The following is a 23965-nucleotide window of genomic DNA, read 5'->3' on the forward strand; positions in this document are numbered from 1 at the left end:
TAAGGCTACGTCTACCAAACTGAAAATAACTGATCAGTGAAATGAAACTTTCCTTTCCATCGTCGCTCTTACTCATCTCCTACCCCACCCCCTGCAAGCTCTCCATAGTTTACTTACCAACCTGTGCAGGTCTACTTCAGCTGAGTTTTTCAGGATGCTTGTGTACCATTCCTTTCCTAAGAGAGTATGGAATGTTGCCTTATACAGTACACTCCAGCAAAATTACCATCCTTTCTTTTAATGCATCCTTGTCTATATTTATGCACATCATGGTGACCCAGAAGAGGCCAGAACAGAGCAGGCTTATGCGTGTTCCACCATCATACATGATGACCCAGAACACAACCCCCGTGCAAACGGGTTGCCTGTACTAGGAATTCACTTAGTAAATTCAGATAATACAAGCCCGGTCTGGAACGCGAGATGATGGCCGCGTCATCAGCATACAACAACAAAGGGGTCCTTCTCATTCCTATTTTGGGAATGTGTCCATCTGGGTCCATTAAGTTCTCTTCTAGGTCATTTAAGAATAGACAAAACAATGTGGGGGCCAAAATACAACTCTGTCTCACCCCCACCCCCTAGTCATCTCGATGCTGTTCGATAGCTGTCCCTGTCGACCGCATCGGACCTGCAGTTTGGTTCCATTGTACAGAGCTTTTATAAGAAAGAGAAGTCGTTTGTCCTGCAAAATCAGACTCAATTTGGACCATAGCTGGGATCTGGGGATGGAGCGTAATAAAGATTGATGATGAAATTCAGATGAGAAGTAAGTAATAGTTTGAAAAGAAAAGATTCACTCCCTGAAGACATACCCATCTCTTTAGATGTGGCAGGAGGAGTCAGTTCTGGAAGCTATACTAAAATGCATGCCTAAATAGTACCAGAACAAACAATAACGTAAAAAAAAGGTACAAAACAACTAGACCAAGAGCAAACTCTTCACTCAGAATATGTAACCAAAGTTGGCAAAGTGTTCTAAATGTTATTAGACTGCCAACAGTGACATATCAAAGCTAAAAAATGCCATGTACTAATGTAGTGTTAATGAACTTAAACTAGTTTTAAATTGCAACCTGTCAACAATGATCTTAAGCCAGTTGTAGGAAGCCCCTCCCCTCTGTCATCCTCCACTACCAGACTGATACCTTATGGGTTCATCTTTCCAGTCTCACTTTGGTGACATTTGTAAACTAGTGGAAACAGACCCAATTCATAGATTATAAGCAGCATTGGTTTTCTAGTAGAGTTTGAAGGAAGTAATTATGTGAACAGGAACGGCAACACAATTTCTTCTAAACCAAAGTGATCTGTTTCCAGCTAAACAAAGTAACCACATCACATGCACACACCGTTGTTCTTATACAGTATTACTGGAACTGCATTGAAACAGTGCAGCTAACATATAAATTTGTCTCTACCTTCTGGGATAGATACAAAAAAAAAGAACACCCTACTATCAATTCAGAATACTTAAGAGGACTCTACAGGTCAAATATTTTGCATGTTGAGAGCTGAATATGATAAATTATACGGGAAAAGTCTGAACAGTTGCTTTCAAGTAACTGTAACAGTAGATCTGCTTATTCTCTCAGATTACAGCAATGGCAAACACATACTGTATCTCTGGGCTTAATTCAGTGTTTCTCAAACTGTTTTCTCTGGGCCACACTTTCAGAATAATGAATTTGCTCAAGCCACACCAAACTTTTTATAAGAAATACATTGGGGGGGGGGACAACTCCTAGCAGTGATTTATTTATAAAACAGAACACAACCACTTTATAATATGATCATGGGCCATCCAGAAAGTATAAAGCAATTCAACTACATAAGAACATGAATCATTCCCAAAATAAAATTATAAACAAGCCTCTTACACATGTACCTTAAGTATGTAAACAAAGTCAATGAGAGTTGTGGGCTTGCTTTTTCCAGGAAATCTGATTTATATCGGGTCCAATTTGAGTCAAACAAATTCTTATCTCATCAACACAAATAAGCCTTTCTCCTTTCTCCTTTCTGATCTTTCATATTTATCATAGTTGAAAATCCCTGTTCACAACAGTATGACATAGAGAACTGTAGAAGAATAGCCAATACAATTCTTCAGCAAATCTGTTCAAACAGCGATTCTGGATCACAACTAGGATTGTCCTCAATATCACTTGATACACTTTGCTCTCATTGTGAAAAGGTATCTGTTCATATTCTGCAAATATTTTTTAAACTATACACTGCACTAAACTACAATGCACTGAAATGTTTTAATGTTTCTTTGATTGCCCTTTAATCTTGCCATCCTCTCCTGCCACACTGGTTTAATCCAGTGGCTTAAAGATAATTTAACAATGGATCCCTCATGCCATGGAGCACAGCAACATTAACAGAACCATAGTGCTGAAAGGAATCCATGAAATTTATTTCATTTCCCTAAATAATCAGCAAAGATTTTTCACACAGTGCAATACTACTGCTAGTCAATAACTGTGGAATATCCCATATATATATATATATATATATAGATAGAGAGAGAGAGAGAGAGAGAGAGAGAGAGAGAGAACCACATCTGTGTGGAACATGCACTTTCCAGGCCCCCCCCCAACTGCCTTGGGAATAAGTGTTGCTGCTTGCAGGTCAGTTGTGAGGGATTTTTTCCTAGCACCCATACTACCAAAATGTAGCAGCAGCAACTTCCCAGAAAAAAGGAAACAGCTTTTCTTCAAATGAAGAGTTATATTTTTTCTAAATATGCTGAATAAAAATGTTTTAAAAGACAGAAAAACTCATAAGTTAGCAGACACCATAATAAAGCTTAATATCTCATAATCCATGCATGCCTTCTATTTAATAATGGTACTACTTGAGCTGAAAGAACTGCATTTCCCCACTAAATAATATTGCCACTTGAGCACTAAGAAAACCCTATATCTCAAATATTTTGTGCCAAAAAGTCTGGAACATCCTCAGCAAACAAATTCACCGAACTGGCACAGAAAACAGCTAAGAGTTTGAGCTGTGGGTGGTCACTCCCAAAAGCAGATTCCAAAACCTCCTACAGGGATTGTTCAACAGCTGTACAATCCTGGCAACTTCTGTTACTGGTATGGCATAATCATACTCTTAGATCAAACCAAGTAGAAAACAGTTTCCAAATGTAGCATCGACTACAAGCGCATGGAGTGTAAACCCATCCAGAACAAGCAACTGACCTATTTCCTGGACCTGGGAACCACTGACCCACAGCAACTGTTTCCAGCTCTGTTTATTTAGTCTTCATCCAGCCCACCACTCACAGCCATACCAACAGTTGGGTGTCCTCAGAGTATTAAAAACACTGCACTCCAAATCCCCTAATAACAAACAGCTCCCAACAGCTTCAGTTTATGGTAAAAAGAAGCAAGGTTACATTCCCTTTATGGTCTATGAATGTCTGCAGTTACACTACCACAAATATTGGGTCCAGGTTGCGCTTTATCATCAGTGGCTGTACCATGGTACCTTCTTAAGGCTCTGGACATGAGACCCTCACAAAAAGCTGCATTAAGCACCCCTCGATCTAACCAGTCATACTCTTCTGACTAGATCTGAGCCAAGAGGGACAAGGATTGAGAGAGCTTGTAGTCAGCTGTGTTATTGCAAGCATTGTGGGTGGTAGTCAACTAAATTTTACTAAGAGTAGACCCACTGAAATTAATGTGCATGACTAAGGTCCATTAATTTCAACTGGTTTACTTTGCGTAAAACTTAGTTGAATACCACCCCTTGTCCATTTCATCAGGCCTCATCCACTAAAACTGATGCCACAAAAAAAGGGAAATATGTAATACTGGATGCTTCCCTATGAACAGTCGTAACTATGGTGTCAAAATGTTTGGAAGATGAGTGCCCTTATCCTCAAAATGTTGTGCAAACATTTCACAGTGCATCTTTACAAGCTCCCATGGGGTGTCCTCCATGGACAACAACCTCCATACCACCCTAAAGAGTTCTGCTGGACAGCTGTTTGAGAATGCAGTAGAGATGGTAACGTCTTTTGCTGTCCCCTGCCAGATGGTAGGCACGATTATGTTCCCTAACTGGTGTTTGGACAGAACTTTCCACCAGCTGCACTATTGTTGTAATCCAGCCTGCTTCATTGCCTACAAGTTCACAGAATTTCAGGCAGCTCCACATCACCAGAGAGAACACTCAAGAGTAATCACAACTCTGGAGCTTTAAGTCTTGCTGTTCCACAATGCAAGAAGGGCCTTGACAAGATTGTCAGCTTTACCCAATGGAAAATCCTCCACAGCATTCGGGAATCCATCACATTCCCTAACTATCCGAGGATGGACCTGCAGGGGGAATGTGGCACCAAAAGCCACTAGGAAATAGTCCAACCATTACAGTGCAATTTCTCTAACTGCACCCTCCCCATTACTAGACCACCAGCCATGCCATCTGCATCAACGTCCAAACTGAGGGTATGTCCCACTCTATGTGCCAGGCCAATGCCAACTTGAGATAGCCCCATGGTTGTCATGGAGGTTATGAAGTCCCAGCCCATTGCAGGCAACCTCTTTTCTGTGTTCAAGGACTTTCCACACTTACACCTAGCTTTCCTGTGCACCATAGACAAGTCCCACTTTTAGTATTCAAGGCACTCTAGATATTGTTAATTGGTCTCTTATTTCCCTATGCGGTGAAAATACACTGCCACCCAGAGCTAATTTTCAAGAAGAGGGAAGCTACAAACACAAGCAAAATAGGTCTGAGAGAGAGAGGGCTTGCTTCCATTTAAACACCAAATAGCCCAGTTATGCAAGCATATTCATAAGTAAGATCCACAAAGTTCAGTGGAATTTACTCATCGCCTTACACAGGAAGTACGGTATACATTCAAATTCTACTAATGAGTAGCAAGACATCAGGATCCATCTCTCAGTTGGATTGTAGCTTACTCAAAAAACCTTTGAGGCTTGGCTGAAGCACAAAATATCAAGCATGAACCCTTCTGCTAGTCACACTTTGAATATTGAGGGTGTTCAATATATTTTTAATATTACAAATTCTGTTTTAAAGGTGCCATCAAAATGGGAACATGGCGTTATCTAATGAACATAAGCCACGTTACATGAGTCATGGCCACAAGCTTAGATAACATTAGGAGGCTAAATGTGATAAATAAAGTGAGTTGAAACCTACCATGGCTTTAAAGAAGAGTAATAAAGTTACATTTTAGTGGCAATTAAGCCACATAACTTTTATATTTCAGATGAAGGTTTTTAATCTCCATTGCTCACTACAAAGCTACAGTTGACTGCTGCAGTCAAATGCAATGCATTTGAAACAAGAAATTAAAAATCATGAGCAACCAAAAGCATAAACTAAAACTGCAGGATTTTTTTATATTTAAGAAAGCCCCCCCATCCATAACACATTTCTATTACCATTAGGACTAGAAACATTTTTAAAATGCACTGAAAATCAGTTACTGAGTACAGTATTGCACTGAAGCTTTCTAGGCCACACAAGGGTAATGCCCACACTGTAACACAGATGATGATGATGACGACGATGATGATTTATTTATTCCCCAGCCGCTCTGGGATTTATAACTTTAAAAAAGTGTCTGGAAGGAATGGGGTGGGGTGTGGGTGTGTACAAATGGTTAAATGATGATTACTGTGAATAAGCAAGTCTTTAACACTTGTAATATGTCATGTGAACACACTTTCAGAAAATATTTTATAAAAAGATACCATTGTGGGTTTTAGATAACTAGGAAATCCACCAAACCTTGTCTTCATCTCTTATAAACCAATCTTTAAAGTTCTGTGTTTGTTAGCATGCTGGAGATGTAAATACCTAAATACTATAGGTGTGCATATAATTTATTAAATTAATATCCCACCCATCCTCCCAAAGGAGTCCAGAACAGCAAGAACTTGGCCACTTGAAATGTTCAAGGGCAGGTATAATGGTGTTTACACTCTAAGTGTTTCTTTTTAATGGTACTCACATGGTGGATACAATAGACTGAGAGGTGAGAAGTGGGGCTCTTAAATCTCCACAGCATGTGCCATAGTGACTTTAAAATGTTTTAATTTATTCCACTTTTTACTTTGCCATATTCATTTTTCTTGGAAGCATATTACACAATGGAATAAAATACCCAACTGTACAAGAACATATTAAAATTAGCTCAAGGAACTCTTACAATGATTCTTGAAAATATTCAAGCTTGAACCAGGAAACCTCTAGGCTTAGAACTGTAGGGAAGCCACTGTAGAGCAAAACACATTGCATCCTATAACATAAGAGTTTTTAGCCCTTAAGACTTTCAAGATCAGCTTGAGCAGATATGGTCACAATTTTATTGCAAGCTCATTGTAAAGAGTGGCAGGGGATAAAATAATTGCCAATGAAGTTTCAGAAGCCAGCACAGATTTTCCAGAGGTTGGATATTGGTGCTCCAGATAGTAATCCCAAGCTCTCTTACTAGGGAGCAAATTCCATTGAACTGAACTGAATTATGAGCAAACATGTTTAAATTAGGACTGCATTGTGAATATCACAAACAAGCAGAAAAAGGCATTTGTGTTTAGCAGCCAAAATACCATGCCACAGTTATTCAAGTTTACACTAAGAGAGCTACCATATTTATAGTGTCAGAATTCACATTCCACCCATCCCCTGAACAAAATTTTGCTATCGTTCTAAAGTATAGATGGTTAGATATTTCTGGACAAATCCCCATGTTAAATTTTTTTAAAGCAGATAGGTTTCTCCAGCTGGCAGATAGAATGGACGACATGATACTGGAGGCCTAATTTGGTATCTAACAAGTAGGTATGCAGTCAGTAGTGCAGCTAACACCAACTGTTCCCTGCCCAATCCAAGGAAACAATCAATTTTTTAAAATTGTATTCATGCTTTCCCTTTCTTCCAATCAACTCAGTACAACGTATTTTGCTCTCCTCCTCCCCATTTTGTCCTCAAACCACTCTGGTAGGTTAGGCCAACAGAGTATGTGACTGGCCCAAGGGTTACCTAGCAAGAGTCATGGCTGAGTGGACCTGGGTCTAGCCAACACACTGGCTAGCCAATGAAAAATATGAATATTATCTTGCTTAAGTGAATGAGATAGTGTTTCAAGCCATTGGTTGAGCAAGTTGTGCCATCAATGGAGGAGCAGCAACTCCCACAACACACACACAAAATCTATATATCCACACACACATGCATACTCTTATTAGCAACAATCAATAAAAAATTGAAAAATTGAAACAGGTTCTTTTGCTCAAATATTTGCAATGATAATTAATTGGAGGAAAAAACAGTACTTAGGCTCAGCTCCCAGATGCCTGCTCTTTGTATAGCTGTCCTTCGACAAATCTGACCATTTAACATTACTTCACATGGCATTTTTGGGGTGGGAGTGGGGGTGTTATTCCAGATAAACATTAGAGTTCATTTCTTCCTCACAGTGAGCTAAAGAGCCAAAAGACTTATGTCCGACTTTGCTTTGAGTCTGTGTCAGAAAAAGAGCGAGAGAAAGAGATTACCAAATGTGTCTTGCCTGATGATAAACGTACTTGGTTTTGGCTAAAAGCAGTAATCATATCAGTATCCCTTGTTATGTCCAGCAAGTTTCTTCAGCATGGATTTGTCTTCAGAAGCACACTTCATGGGACTTTTATTAAGTCCATTTGAAAAGAGAGTAAGTTTTGGAGGGCAGAGTAACATTGCAAGGGGCAGCAGGATTGCCAGCTTACACTTGGCTTTTTGAGATGCAACATGAAAAAGGCACCTCTGCTTTTAATACACCAGCATGCTGGCTAATGCAGCTTTTCACATCGTAGTGCTAGAGTAGTAAAGAAAAAAGGAACCTGTAGAATATATCTTCCCCTTCCATATTGCTATTAAACACAAAATGAGCCCCACCCTGCTAGAGATTTGGTAATTCTTCATGTATGGAACTACATTCCTCTACCACTCCAGCTGCACACCAATGTATAGATTTTTAAGTATGATAAAGTCAGCAAAGAAATGACTACTTAACAAATCCATCTATCTTTTGGAATTGAGGCTGCAATTTTATGAGCCCAACTGAACTCCAGCAGGACTTACTTCCAAGTAAACATGCCTAGGATTGGATATAGATGATATTCTTTAAAAAGGAACATCATGTTCAAAATGAGAATGGGGGTGATAAAGCTTCTTGAAAAGGATACCTCAGTTAGTGTAATTGTACAACTGCTTGCAGCGTAACATGCAACGGCATAACTATAGCTAGCTAATTTTTAAATGCATGATCACAGAGGTTTATTATTTGTCAGTATATCAAACTTATTTGCTCACAAATAATAAGACACTTCTTAAAACAAGTTAATAAGCCTAAACCTACTTTTTTGAAACAAATGTCTATGCACACACCAATATCTTAATTCACTGGCAATTTTTCTTTCACTATTATTTTTGTTAGAAGATTACTATTCTTCTCATTCTAAATAATTCTGGAGTTGGAAAGCATTCTTTCTGTAGTTATTTTTAGGGGAGGGAAGGAACAAAAAGTTAAGAGATCAAAGCACTCCAATTTGAGAAGTGTGTCACTGATTTAATAAAATGATTATGAAAGATGCTTCTAGTTCAGAAACAAAAGCCAAAGTTTGGCCTTTGGAAACAAACAGCAAAACTAAAAGCACACATACCGTGTTGCTGTGTATACTTGCTTGCTATTCAACATATTTTACTTCAAACAAATTTTAGGACATACACCCCTCATTATATCCTGCAAACTTGGGAGTAAAATTCTTCCTTACACTGACAAAACCCAATTCAGTTTAAAGACAACCCAATAAAATTGAACAGGAATTTATTGGGCAACAATATCTTAAAATAAAGTTACGTTGCATCAGAAGTTTCACCAAGGTTTAAATAGTGAATTAAAATACAAAATGTTTCAAAGGCACATAAATCAATCATTTCCCCAGACATATCCACTGCACAAACATAAGTTAGCTTTAAAAACAACCACAACTACCAGCCCTTCTTAGTTCTTTAGATATCTGTGCAGCCAACAGTTCCATAAGGCTAAATAACTTTATTTACGTCATGATGAAGAAAGTGAAAAATAAGAATCTAAGGAACAAGTCAAATCCTTCCCCAATATATGGGAAGGCTGTAGGACACTCCTACACTTGGAGTAGCAAACATAGAAGAGGAAAGTTATTGTCCTGGGGAACTAGATCATCCCAGTTTTTTACAAAGGTATATTAATGTGAGAGCCAGTGTGGTTTAGTGCAGGGATAGACAAAATAGTGCCTTCAGATGTTGTTGGGCTTCCATCATCCCTGATCACTGGCCACACTAGCTGGGTCTGATGGGAGCTAGAATACAACTAGGGGGGCACCACTTTGGCTACCTCTACTGCAGTGATTTCACCAGGACTGAGAAGACTCAAGCTCAAATCCCCGCTCTGCTACAAATCTACTGGGTGGCTGTGAAACTGTCTCTCAATCTGACACTCTTGAATAAAAAACTGCAGAATGATACTGTACACTATCACAAGTTCCTTGAAGAAAGTACTAAATATGAAATGAATGAAACATTTAAATAATCCATACTCTTAAATCCAATACACTTTGCTGAAAGCTAAAACAATGTATTTTGAAAAAGTAACATTTTAACATAGACGTGTGTGTCATAAAAAAAATCTTCCCATTGTTCAACCCCCATACAAAATGTTCTACTAATTATTCTACTATGAGTCATTCAATAAAAATAGCTGGAACTATGGAAAGGATCATGAAACTGAAAAGTGAGTTGGGAAACCCTAATAAGCACGCATTCAAAACATGCTCCGTTGTAAGGATACATCCCGATGTAGGTCACTGAGAAGCACTTCATCTCGTAGTATCTTTTGAATTCTTCTGGTGGTGCTGCCCTGACTATTTGGTAAAACTAAAAGCCAACGAAATCTTTAAAATGTTTCCTCAAAATGTGATCCATCCTACTAGCAAACACAATTGCTGTCACACATCAGAACACCTCCAGCTGAAAGCAACACGAGTTACAAGTGCTCTCCACTCTATAGCTTTATACATAGAGATAATGAGCCAGTTAAATCCAAGCATTACGGCAGCCGAAGAATTTAGCAGGATTGATGAAAGAGTAACAAAGGAAAAGCAGGAGAAAGCTTACACAGTCTATACTTTGCCACATACCACTGCATGGCATATAATTAGCAACAGTTCAAATTAATGGGGTTAATGAAACAAAGATCACAAGATGTTTCTTGTTCTTTCGTTTCTTCATTAGCCGTTTCAAATATAGATTTGCTTCAATAAGCTTTTGTGCTCAGATCACTTACTCTGGAGTAATCCCAATGATATTGATGGGCTGGCATCTATGCCAGTCAATAGGGTTTTTTAACAACAACAAAAAGTGCATTTAAATCCCCCCCCCCACTTCATTATATTGAAGGCAATTATACACAAATACTTTCATTTGTGAAAAAGCATTTGCTTGCTGATTACCATTACAAGACATTTTGTGGAATGTAATTCACCAATATTTGCAATACAATTCTCATATTAAGGTGCTATTTCAGGGTCTTTTTTTCTTTACTAAACAGTCCAATTCAGAGACTTCCTACATGTCCTTGATTTGGACTCAATATATATTCACTCAGTAACTTCTTTTCATAACAAAAATGCTTAAAATGCCTATATAGGAATTCAGTCTTATATTCCCACTCCTGTCTCCTTCTGTGTCTTGAACAGCAGCTTAGCATAGAAAGCAAACAGGTTTCCTGGCACAGAGATAAAGTGATCAGAAAAGATTTACAGGCTAGATTTCTGTAGTTTCAGGCTGCTCTTAAAGGCACAATGCAGGTAATTAGATGGCAATTGTCACAGCCCATTCCTATTTGTGCGTACACAAAGTTCCATGGCACTTACTTGAGAGTAAATGTTCATAGTACTGCAGTCCTGTGCACACTTACTCGTAAGTAAGTCCATTTGAATGCACTGGGGTTTGCTGCTGACTAAACACACTGTACATGCCCATGTCCCATTCAATTATTTACTTTAAAGCAAGCATATGAATTAAAATGCTTGACTAAAATCCATGCTGCTAGATTCAGCAAAAATAGTTATTTGTAGAGACACAGAAGATAAATATATATAGTCAAATGCGCGCACACTCTCTCTCTCACACACACATAACATTTTCCTTTTTTCAGACACACTTTGCTTAGACTACCACAGGTGCATGTGCCAGAAGTAAATTTGTATTCACATTACAAACCCAATGGATAAGTAATTTAATTTTTATAGCTTTCTCTACGGAACATGGCTCACAAATGCCAACAACAAGGAATTCAAAACAGGATCAATTCTTTTCCCTTCTTGGAAACAATCTTATAAGTGTCCAAGTACTCGACAACATGAAAGAATATTGTTGCTTCTCTGAGCTCTTTTGATATCTCTCTCTGCATGGTGGAGCTGTTCACGAGTGATGGAGAAATCTCTTTTGAAAATAAATGGCACCTCTTCAAGTGTGTTCAGATTCATCCTGGCTGGACCTTCAGTTATAACTTGAAAAGGATGCTTGATTTTTAAATTTGTTTTAGGTATCAAATTGTGATGCCTGTAACAATCTTCAAACCTGATTCTTGCAGCACCGACTTTATGAGTTTCCCCCATGTCAACACAGAAGGCAGAAAGTAATGAGAGTGGTGAGGAGAGGTAATGGGAGAAAGGAAGAGAGGATGGGGTTAGGCAATTGTTGCTGAACATCCCAACAAACTAAAGTTCACACTTCAGATGAGACATACTGAAAAGGTTAATGCTACTGCACTTAATGGTTTCTTCACATCCATAAGCATAGCTGTCACCACATACTTACACAGAGCACTAATCACTTCACAAGAGTTGAAGCACTGGTACAAATTGTAGTGCACAGGAGTATGTTACCCACATGCAGCCTGATCCTACACATGCATACACGCACTTACTCAGTAAGCACGCAGATTACTACAACATCACTCTTTCTTCTGGCCTTTAAGGATACCTAAGAATTACACATAAACAGGTCCCCAACTCATACAAAAGAAAAATGCAGTATATTAAGATGCTGAGCTTTGGAAAATAAACCTGGAGAGAATTAAAATGCTGATTTTAGCCACATTTAAAACATTTTTTTTTAAAAAAATCATTAGAGAAAATTTTAAAAAATCAAGAGACAAGTTCAAATGTTAGCTGTGCAGTTGTCATAAGACTACTATGATTGCGGCTTCACTTCTAACTGGGTACAGAATTGCAGTCCGGTTTCTTCCATAGCCAATATTAACCATAAGCTTTACATCAATGTTTATTGCCAAAACTGTATTTGGATGTATTAAATACAAACAATGGACAGGAGAGTTGAATTAAATATATTATTTTGAAGGTGATGTAGGTTTAAAAAGAGAAAGGAGGCAATGTAGTTTTGTGTGTAAATAAATTTAAGTGGGTACAAATAGGCACAGAAGAGATCCAATATGACCCATTGTTCATTCTGATATGGAAAGAGGTATCAATGTCTTTTTGCAATAATCTTTTTAGGATACAGTATTTCATTTACAGTACATTGTACAGTTATTTCTTAAACTGCACTTGAAAACAATCAGTTAAATTCTCAGTTAATAATGTAAATTAAGGTAATATCCTTCAAGGATATGCTTATAGAATTTACACTGTTTAATGACAAAAACAAATGATAAACTGGTAGCAACAAATGTTGTTTTTAAACAAATATTAATAAAACAGATTGTCACTAAAGAAAAATAGCTACATTAGTTCTGCACTTCAGGGGGCAAAATCATTTCCACTTTAAATAAAATTTAGCCTTGAAATTAAATGTGCTATAATGAAGCATCTCACAGGTACCATTTACTGACATTGCCAGAACAAGAAGCTGCCTGTCATTGTTCTTCTAGCGCCTTGATATCTAGGTACCCTCATGAAGTTATGTTGATGAAGAGAATTCTAATTTGCTTTAGAGAAGGATAAAGTTCCTACTCCTATAAGAACTTATTTTTGGGAGGATACCCACTGATTTTTTCCTAGAATGACAGAATTCATTGTGTTTTAGGACTTTTATTCTCACTGGTTAATCAACAGGTGTTTTCATATTTGCTGTTGTAGAACTAGCAAACACAAGCTTACGCTGCTTTTCAAATAATATGTTCCAAGCCCCTCTTCCTACAAAAATGCTGACATATCTAATTTTAATTTGACCTTCCTTGGAAGTTTCGCCGTCACTCACACTGTGTGGTAGGCTGACTATATAGACTTCCATTTTTACCCAGCTTCCAGCTTCTCACCACTATATTTTGAAGGACAGAAGTTTAAAAAATGAAAAGCTAGGCTGTTTGTGTATATCCGATAGTACAGCTAATGCTCATAATTAACACTGCAGCATGAATTTTACACCTGGAAGATATCCTTGTGTATTTTTGTGGGGGTTGGCGGCTTATCACAATCCTATGCATGTCTACTTAGAGGTAAATGCAATTTAGTTAAATTATCAGGTAAGTGGGTATAGGTTTGTCTAATAATAAAAGGATGCTAGACCCCCTGCTACACTTAAAGCTCCCAGATGTTTCCCATAAGATATATCAGTTTTCACTTTAAAAGGTAGCATTTCTAGCAAAGAGTTTAATAACCTGTAACTATAACCATGGTGTACAATCAGGAATTTAAAAGCATGGGGGGGGGGGGAGAGAGAATCTGCTACAAAATAAAAACTAACTAAATTCTACATCTTTTACTACCAAAATGTAATTGGAATAAGATGACTCTCAATTAGCCCACTGTGCTGCTTTTGCCAACTATTACCATGTCTTTCCCAAGCTCAAAAGAAGTATGTTGATTTATTAGTAGATGTACATAAAAAATAATAGAATAAAAGTTAGTCCATTATTACCAACTTGGATTATTTTGTTTGGGTTGGGTTGGGTTGCGTTGTGTAAAGAAAGGCAAGTTCATATTTAATGTTTCTTGTTAACTTTAAATCCTTTGCTTATTAATGGCTGTGGGGGGGGAGAGAGAGAGAGGGGAGAAGGAGGTAAACACGCTGATGAAATACTTTATCATGCTGATTGACAGAAAAAAATGCTCCATTACTTCACAAAATGCCCGTATAACAATAAATCATGATGAAATTCCAGTTAATTAAATAAACATTAGTCAATAAACCTGGCGCTTTTTGTAAAGTTATACAATGCAAACTTAAGTTCTTATAAAGCGTATGTTAACTGGGGGCAAAGAGCCAAATATTTTCCTTTATCGGATCTAAAAACGCTAGATGAGACTAGCAGATTAAAAACATGCAAGGGAGTTTCCTACATACAGCTATCATGCTGATTTTGTATCATTAAAATGGCTCCCAAACAAGCAGATTAACTGATTAATTGATGATTAAGACTGCAGGAAGATCAGACATTACACCCAAATACTTCTTGCATGCACACACAGAGCTAACTAATTGACAGCTACACACGCATCAGAATGATCAGTCTCCCAAAGCAATATTTTAAAGCACGCATAAACCCCTCTTTCAGCATTTTCATGCACAATGAACAATTATATTTCGAAGTTCAAGTTCTGCAACCTAAAGCACTAAAAGAATGAAAGGGTGGGGGGGAATTCTTCAGTACACTGTTATCAATAAATAAACTTTTGAAATTAATCATGTGATCATAAAAACAAGCAATAGAACATAAATATAACCTCAGTGTTAATGCAAGGCACTCACAGAATATATTCTGAGCCAACATGCACTAGAAAATAGTAGGAATAAAGCTCTCATGCTGAATTGCTACCATCAGAAAGAACTTGGAGAAAAGTTCCTTGATGTATCAGATATACTGATGATGGGGGCCATGTATTCCATCCTCTGCTATGTTTATATGGATGGTACCTGAAGCCAATGCTTATTACCAATGGTAAATACCATATTGTGTGTCACATAACTGACACACATCCCACACTTTCTCCAATACAGCTGGTTACTGTTGTATAAATCTCTTTTGTCTGGGGGTAAGGAATGATGACTGGGCACCAAGTTTGTATAGTAATCACATCTTGTTTCAAATATCACACATTAATAAAGCTTTCATAATAATGCAACAGACACAACTCATTAGCAAATCTAACACCCAAAGTCCTATTGCATTTTTGCTGAGATCTGGTCCAAACTGTCCACAAATAGCACTTGTTTTTCAGTAAGGACAGAGGAGTGCTAAAAAATGCCTGATTTCAAGGAATACTTCATTCTCTTATTAACAAAAAACGGTCTGGCAAAGAAAATTCAGAACTTCTCTGAAAGTCCAGCGAAAATTCACCTATATTGTGGTTTTCTAAAATGGTATTTTTGACATGAGTTATCTATAGCTATGTATCCTTGTCTAGGATACAAACGCTTACAGTAAGAATCCACATGCAGTGCACTTGTCAAAGAGAAGGTGGAAAGGGCAAAGATGTTCTTAACATGTCTCCTGATGTGGTACAAAGTAATGCCCAATTTCTTGCATAAATACCAGCACTGGAAAGATTTCCCCGATAAAGAGCTAATGACAAATACAACAAAAAGCAGATTTATCAGAGGTTAGAAATCTGGGATTAATTTTCACTGTCTAAACCTTGCAACTGTCACATGGAAAACAAACTTACGAATGTATTTCATCCCATCAAGTCCCCCAGATGAAATATATTCCTAAAGATGCAATGCAGGGAAGCACACACACAAAAATAAAGCCTGAACCACAAACATTAAAGCGCAAAAGCAACAGACTAACTGTTTGAAGTTTTAGTCTTAAAATATACATCTATATCATAGGGAAAATATCAGATACAGCCTTATGTTAAACAACTCAAAACCAAAAGTGTAAAGAGGATCTGCTGACTCTCTTTTTTCTTAAAAAATTCTTTCTGGGAGTGACAAACACAGAAGTCCATTTTTATTTTTATTTTGCAGATGAGGAGGGGGAGTCAATTCAAAGCAGCTTCCCCAACTCAGACCTAACTTTTCCCCCCTTGGAGCATCATCATGACAAGTGGCTGCTTGATAGATGTTCCCCTTGATAAACGACTTGTTCAAAAGAGACACAGTAGCTTTCATTTCCTGACCACAACACACTTTTAATTTGCAACAGCAGAACTGCTGGAGTGTGACTCAGTCCTACTCTCCAGCTTTTCAGGGTTCTGCTCCTGACAGGCCACATCACTGGGCAAAACAACAACTAGGTGCATTCACTAACAACAATCACTGCATCATGTTATATACCCCTCCCCGAAAACTCGGCCGCTTTCAAAATCACTCTGCTGGTCAAGATATTCTACTAGGAAATTGAGAAGTAGAGGTGGGGGTGGAGAGAAGGAGAAGAGGGCAGACCCAGAGGGGTTGGGGGGGGGAGAGAATAAAGTGCACAAGTGCCATACAATATACAAAGCAATGTCACCCAACCATGATTACTGTGTATTACTACTATTAGAATTATCATCATCATCATCATCCAGGAATTGCATTTAAACAGTGGCCACCATCCACCCCATCCAATTTCAGCCCTCAGCACACTATCCAATTCCCGATTTAAAATTTATAAATGTAATATCCTCATCACAAGCAGCAGGTCCAATCTGCTGTGAATATATATTACAGCTTTAACATCACAGAGGGAAATCTCCCATCTGGCAATCACATTCGCTCCAACAGCTCTAGGAAATAAAAGCGGGGGGGGGGGGGGCAGGGAGAGAAGAGAAAGAGAAAGCCGTGTCTTCCTGCTCTCTCCCCCCTCCCCCTTAAAAACATGTCTCAGGGCAAATTATGTGCATCTAAAATAAACAGTTGCTGTATTGATCGCCTTAAAGTCAACAAGTTCCAAATGCAAAATAAATAAATAATAATAATCAGATAATCATCCCTATTGTAACAGCGGCTCAGGGTTACTTTGGAGAGATATAGGCACCTACTAGCATCAGCCTAGGAGTGGACATTTGGCACTCAAGCTTTGCTTTGGATTCAGGTTTGTTAGGAAAGATCAGTGGTCACGTACTTAAGCTGACCATGAGGTTTTGCTCTGTCCTTATTTGCTTCTCCCACAGACTAGTAAAAGTGAGACAATTCGCTGTCCTTCTGTCACCCCACAAATTCTGTCACCCCACAAATTTGTGCGCAGAACAAAATCTGCTGTTATACTTTCTCTAAGCTTCTGTAACTGGACTTTTGTAAACTGCAATATGAAATCCTCCCTGCCCCATTTCATCAGATCCCTCCAGGCCTATTTTTTTAAAGGTGTTTTGTAGAATGTGGCCTCTTACAATCATTTAAAAGTATGTTGCAATGACAAGCAGCTATATGGAAAAAAGGACAGAAAATACACAGGTCGCTATTAAAACTGGAGGAGGGAGGCAGAAGAATTGGTTATTGTGCACCTATGAATCATCTTATTTTCCTATCCTGATCTAAAACCTACAAAAAAGTAGAGGGAGGAAAGATATAACGGTAGTATAGAGTAAAGAAACAATAACTATTACTTTAAAATTAAAAAGGAAACATTTGCTGTGAGTGTAGGCATAGATATGTTCAGGGTTTCCCCCCTCCCCTTTTTACAGTCAGTGAGTTTACTAATTTACATAGTATTTGAGTGTACACAGTTCACTTTTGGTAACATGCAACTTTAGCATTGCAACTGAGAACAAAAGTAACACTACAATCAAAGCAGAAATCAGAAACAAAATGATAACACACAAAAACTGCTTATTTACACACTTGAAGCTTTACCATTAACATCATTTATCTCTAGCCATATCCACATGCAAAGTCCTCAGATATTTTTTTCATCATGCGCTTTAAAAATTTATCTAGATGCAAAGAAAGAAAGAAAGAAAGAAATAGAAAGACATAGATCCCAAAAGCAGACATACCATAAACACTGGTGCTACTGATCATTTCTTGCTGGCAGCACAAAAAAGCTGAATTGGATTTTTTCCCCTCTTCCTCTTCTTCTTCTCCTCCTCACAAGCAGGAATTCCAAAGGTTGCTTTTCATTAAAGCCACTTTTCCTCTCAGCTATCAAATGTCACTGCCTTGAAACGTGGGCCCTTTCGTCAGGTATTCATTTAACCTACATGCATATAATTAAGTGGGAAAGCAACATCAACAAAAAGGGGATCTCAGATCACAAGAGAAGAAAGAAAGAGGGGGGGGGGAGAAGAGCACATGACCACGAATACAAGTCCATGTCAATTTCACTCACTCCCATTGAAACTAACAAGAGCTCCAGGGAGAATAGTAATAGGATCAGTGGATTGTATATACCATTAAATTATACATCTTTCTCTCCGTTCCAAGCCAACAATACGCCCACCGTGCTGTCCCCCCTCCCTCCACGATGATGTGCTTACATTTTACTGCATCAGCTTCTCTTGACATATTCACGCCCCCCCCCCCACCCTGAACTAAAACACGGCAATTTAACCCTAACTTTCCCCTTCCGCCGATCCTCATTCGCACTAATTTGCTTAAAAGTTCGTTCCCCCAATACACCTAAGTCGCATCTTATCCGAGCGTTCCTGCTTGGACTCCAATTTGAAAAAATAAAATACCCACTTAAGCGAAAGTGGATTTGGCGGCGGGGTGGGGTGGAGGGGGAAGCTCTAAATCTCGCAATCGCGAACTCTTGGGCTCCTGACTATTGTTAGCAACGATCAAGGAAGGGGGGGGGGACCATCCACCGCGATGCTATCTCTTTACTTTCCACGCTGCGCTTAGATGAGAAAAACGGAACGGGGGGAAAAAAGAGAAAAGAATAAACCAGTCTGGAGCATGTCCTATATTTAAATATAGATTTAAAGCATTATGGCTTAGATTTAATATTTAAAAGGCACACGCAGAAAATTTAAAGCGCCCGTAGCCGCCTGGGATATATTTAAAATTATATAAAATTTTAAACAGAGCGGGCGGGAGGGGGGGGGAGGATGAAGAGAGACGAACGGCGATAGGAGATCTTACCTGGAGGTTTGGTAGAGAAGCCCGGTAGGTTACAGCAGCATCGATCCTATCTGTTCGCTGATGAATGGGGGCTCGGGTTAAGTGAAGGTGCCTATGATTTGAAATCATTCCAAGTTTTTGAAGGGAAGACTGACTGCAGCCTCTGCCATGTTGGAATTTCAAACCCAAAACAGCTGCTTCGCAAAGAGCCAGCATGCCAGCAGCTGAACGCCTGCGCAGAGCGCCGCCGAGCCAAATTCAAATCACTTTCACACTCGGAGCCAAAGATCAGTTTTCAAAAAAGAGAGAGAGAGAGAGAGAGAAGAAGAAGAAGGGGTGGGGGGGATATCGGGAGGGAGAGAGAGAGACGCACCAGATTCATGGGCAAGAAGAGGAGGAGAGGAAGCTCAATGGCCGCGCGCTACTGCCGCCGCCGCACCACCACCACCACCAGGCCCCTGGCTGCACAGGTCAGGTTACATGGTAGGGGCTGTCGTTTGCAAGGAAGCCTGCAAAGACTGCCTGGAGGTGGCCGGGAGGTCATGGCAGAGCAGCCAGGAAGCTCTCCCGCCCCTCCCGCGGCCGCCAAAAGGCGAATCGGGAACTTGGGGAGTTGGGATCCCTGCTCCCAACCTCGCCTCCGCCTCTTGCAGCAAGAGAAACACTTCTCCCAGCTCGGGCACTTTCCCTGCAGCCGGGAAAGCGCCATAGCCCGTCCCATCCCCCCCAACCCCCCCACAGCAGCGGCGGCGAGCGTCTCTGCCTCCCCCCCCCCACCGCCCGGTCCCCACCTCGCAATAAGCAACAGCGGCGGCGGCGCCTCCAGCTCCAGGCCCTACCGCAGCTCAGTGGCAGTAATGCCTCTGTGCAGCCCGCTCGCCGTCGACTCAGGTCCCTAGACTTTGGGATGCCGCGCGGCGGCAACAGCCGAGAGCAGTTGAAGCAAGAAAGAGACCGGGAAAGGGGGGGGGGGAGCCCGATCCTGCTCTGTGTGCTTGCTCGCGGGTAAAGAGTAAATTCGCACTGTATGCTTATTGAGCTTTCCGTACCCACCCACCCCGGTAAGAAACTGTGTGCGGCAAAGGGGATCGCAGCCTGAATGATGCAGGATAGCAGCAGCATGGGGGGGGGGAGCGAAAAGCGACCGGAGACATTACACTTTCCCCCCTAACAGTTGCAATTTATTCCCGCTGTCCCCACTTGGAAGTTCCTTTGCGTGCAGGATCCCCTGCTATCACTTGCTCCTAATGACGTTTCACGGCACCGTCCTGCACAAGTTCTTTCCTCACAAAGAAATTTTCCGCTGGGTTGAAGAGAGTGTTCGCAAAATAAAGCCGCACTTCTTTCGGAATGGGAACCAGTGAATTCAGTCGGGGCTTTATTTCTTAGTAAATCTCTGCAGTGGATACAGATGTAATATCCCATTAAACTCTTCAGAGTGTTTCTGTTTACTGTACTAGGATAGTGCTGTGGGGCTGCAATCTTAGGCATGCTTTCTTGGAAGTTCTACTGAATTGCTCTCTGTTTAAAAGGACTTCCCTGTGGATCCAAACTGGCAGCACCATCTGAGGTGAGGTGCTAAGTACACCAGGAATCTCCCCCAGGATACATGGGAGTGGGAAGACAAAATATACAAAGGCTGCAATCCTAAATTGCCAAGGACCAAGTCCTGTTGAAATATTTGAATTAGTTCTGAGTAAAAATACTTTGAGGTGTGATGTGATTAAACGGGCTTGCTTGGAAGTTTGTCCAGTTTGCATAGTGATAGTTGTAAACATGCGAAGGGTTTGGCTGTACCTCTTGTGATCCTCTGTGTTATCATTTGCAAGTGTCAGTTTCTTCACCTGTAAAATGGGCATCGTTAATACTAATTTTTAGTATAATCTCCAAGAGTTAATTTGAGCCCAGACTGAACAGAGATAAGTCTCTAGAATCAATTTTTATACAGCAAGTCCCATCTCTCCTTTATCTCCTATTAGTGAAATACCCCATAATTTGAGGTGTGAAAGTTGATTAGAAAGAATCTAGCCATCAGAGTGGCTCCTTGCAAATCCCTTGCTACTTACAGCTCAGGGAACATGCCCAGCAGCTTCAGGGATTAAGTGTTTAGGATCAGATGGCCACCGCACCTTCTTAAGAGGTATGGATGGGTTCGTGCTGGTGCTTTGATATTAACAAATACATGTTTGCTTATGATTTGATATCTCTTTACAACTGAATGATTCATAGTTGATTATGTGAACTACCTCCATTGACTTTTGCTGCATTTGCAGTGATGTGTAGCGATATGAAAGTTCAGTTTGTGTTGTTAGAATTGCCTTTGTTGTACCTCACATACAAATAATCACTTGCCTGTTGGTTGGTTAGTTAGTTAGTTAGTTTAATTGTTGTTGTGTGAGGAACATGCACAGACAAATCCAAACCTTAGAGTTAGAACCTTTTTGATGGAATCTATTCTCAAATGCTTTGCTGCAGGGACCCACCAATGGTCTTTTGTCTTCCAGCAAAATCCACTTGTCACTTTCAGTGCCTTAATCAGAAGCTACGGTACATCTCTCAATCTGCGACAAATCCCCCCCCCCCTTAATGGCAAGCTGGTGTTCATCTCGGGCTTTTCATACCCTTCCTTACCTTATTATGTTGGATGCAATGAATACTTTCTCACAGTCCATTTTCGGAGGGAAGAATTATGTTGCCACATTGCATATGCAAGTTAAAAGCCCAGGCAGAGGATCTAACACAGGGAGTGGCATTTTATCCTATGTTTCCCTTTTATCATTTATATTCTGCACTAGTACCTTGAAACTCACCTCTGTGTACACAGAGAATAAGCCCCAGTGATTTCTGTAGAGCCTCCGCCCCAGGAACTGGGCATACGATGGTAAACTTTTGGATTTTCTTCAGGTTAATTTCAGTGTACTTGCAAAGCAGCCAGAAGGTGAGAAGGTAGAGCAACTCAAACATCTCCTTAATGTGTATTCAAGTGCCAGAAGACTCAATGGGACATTTTGCATGCCAGAATGGCAAATTCCCAGCTCTATGAAAAGGACTGTCATAGAAAGTAGTGTGGAATAGTCTTCTGTCCAGTATAAAAATAAACATCCCATGGAGCTTGTCTTTGTGCTGCTAGAGGTAGTTAACAGTGCAGTTCTAAACATATCTCCTGAGAGGTATATCCCACTGAGTTCAGCAGGACTTCATCTCACCCGTGTGAGTACGGAATTGCAGCCTTAATGTGGGACTTGTCAATCCATTATGTCTTACTCATGTGCGTATAATTGTTCACATTGCTCCAATTTTATGTGTATGGGGTGGTTTTCTCCAGCAGGATTGCCAAGCTGTTTCTTTAACTACACTTCACCAACCATACAGCCCAAGCATGTGCATGTTTGCTCAGATAAAAGTCTAAATTTAACTCAGATGAAAGTCCAAGTACCATGCACACTTACCGGCAACTGTGTCCCAATATACATTAGTGTATATTATTAACTTGCATGTCCATCAGTTAACTATAGTTTTCAGTTAGGTGCAATTTATATTCATATGCTTCCTTTCACAAGCCTCTCCTTCCCTTGCATGCTATATATAATACACAAATAATACACAGTTCATGTTGGTCCCTTCCAGAATAGATCCTATTAGATTATTAAATTATTTCTCATAATATATGTAACCTTTTACAGCTTTAAATCTGTATGGAAATATGTGCAATGTTTGGGTTTGTAATCCTTCCTGGGACCTTGTGGTAAAGGGTGAGTAAGAAATCAAATAAGTAAATAAATCGTTCTCTGCATTAGGAGAAACAATTCCTGCATGCTCATAGTGGGAAAGGGATATTTCCTTCTGATATCAGCCCCTCATGCCTTGTGGGTTGCCTGACCTTGAGCCCCCTGGCTGCACATATTTCCATATAGATTTAAATTGCCCTCCATACACTTTGGATTACAACTCAGCTGCATCCATGGGAGTTGTAGTCCAAGAAACTGGAAGGCACCAGGTTGGAGAAGACTTTCCCACATCCTTACCTTGTCTTAGGGAAGCCCAATTTTCCTCTATGGAGAAAATAGCTCCAGTTCAGGGATGTTGTTATCTTCTTCCTGCCAAGCAAGAAGGCCAAGCAAGCACCTGCTGCTTTTCTTGTACATCCTCCTCAAATGAATGATCAGTGCTGTCAGCTCTGATGGCACTGGTTGTGTATTTGTGGAAGGGCCACGGGTAAGAAAGGGTGGGGGAAGAGAACATCAGATCTGAATTTGACACCTGTACTAATGGCCAGGGACAGCCTACAAACTTCAGGGGTCAGCCCTCTCTCTATATGTGTCTCTCCCCTATGACCATTCAAGACTCCTTCTCCTATGACCTTTATTGCATGGAGTGAACATGGCATCAACAGGAAGCAAGGCATTTGTTGCCGTAGCTCCAAAGCTGTGGGATAATATCCCACAATGTTTGGTTGAATTCATCCCTCCTAGCCATTAGGGGGCCAGTGACCAGACAGGCAGCCTTTTTGGTCATGGCACTCCATCTGTAGAATGCTGTTTGCAGAGAGGTTTACCTGGAGGCCTCTTTGAAGTTTTGTTTTGACACCACGTGAAGGTTTAAAAAAAATTATGCAGGCATTTCAGCATATAGCGTAAGTTCCCTTGACTGTGTTTTTATCCGTTCTTTTGAATTTAATGGCTTTGTTTTGTTTTAATGGCCACTTCTTTTATTTTATTTTCTCACACTGGGAGTTTTTAGTGAAGGACTGAATAGAAATCTTCTAAATAAATAAATGAGACATATCTGTTTGGGAAGACCTTTGGTCAGTAAACAAATATTGTATGCCTATCTGATATAATCTGCTGAGTTCAATGTCCTGTGCTTTTAATTTTAGTGTTGCCATTTTTACATGAGGATGTCGTTTTATTTTATTATAGATTATTGTTGTGAGCTGCCTCAA

The 23965-nt window shown here is 39.8% G+C and overlaps 1 protein-coding gene and 1 long non-coding RNA gene across 6 annotated transcripts in view; one reads left to right on the forward strand and one right to left on the reverse strand.

Moving 5' to 3' along the window:
- FIGN (fidgetin, microtubule severing factor) overlaps nt 1-19745 on the reverse strand; it is a 124813-nt gene extending 105068 nt beyond the window's left edge. For both annotated transcript variants that reach the window (XM_081165183.1, XM_081165181.1), the window contains exons 1-2: nt 19045-19745; nt 17958-18157 (exon numbers count right to left, since the gene is read on the reverse strand). In XM_081165183.1, coding sequence (XP_081021309.1) covers nt 17958-17982 — 25 coding nt within the window. In that variant the 5' untranslated portion in view covers nt 17983-18157; nt 19045-19745. The remainder of the gene's footprint in view (nt 1-17957; nt 18158-19044) is intronic.
- The window catches only part of LOC308581871, a 429226-nt gene that overhangs the window by 118969 nt on the left and 286292 nt on the right, over nt 1-23965 (forward strand). The gene's annotated exons all lie outside the window — the stretch shown is intronic.

The sequence above is a fragment of the Podarcis bocagei genome (assembly GCF_964188305.1).
Source record: "Podarcis bocagei genome assembly, chromosome: 1".
Lineage (NCBI taxonomy): Eukaryota > Metazoa > Chordata > Lepidosauria > Squamata > Lacertidae > Podarcis > Podarcis bocagei.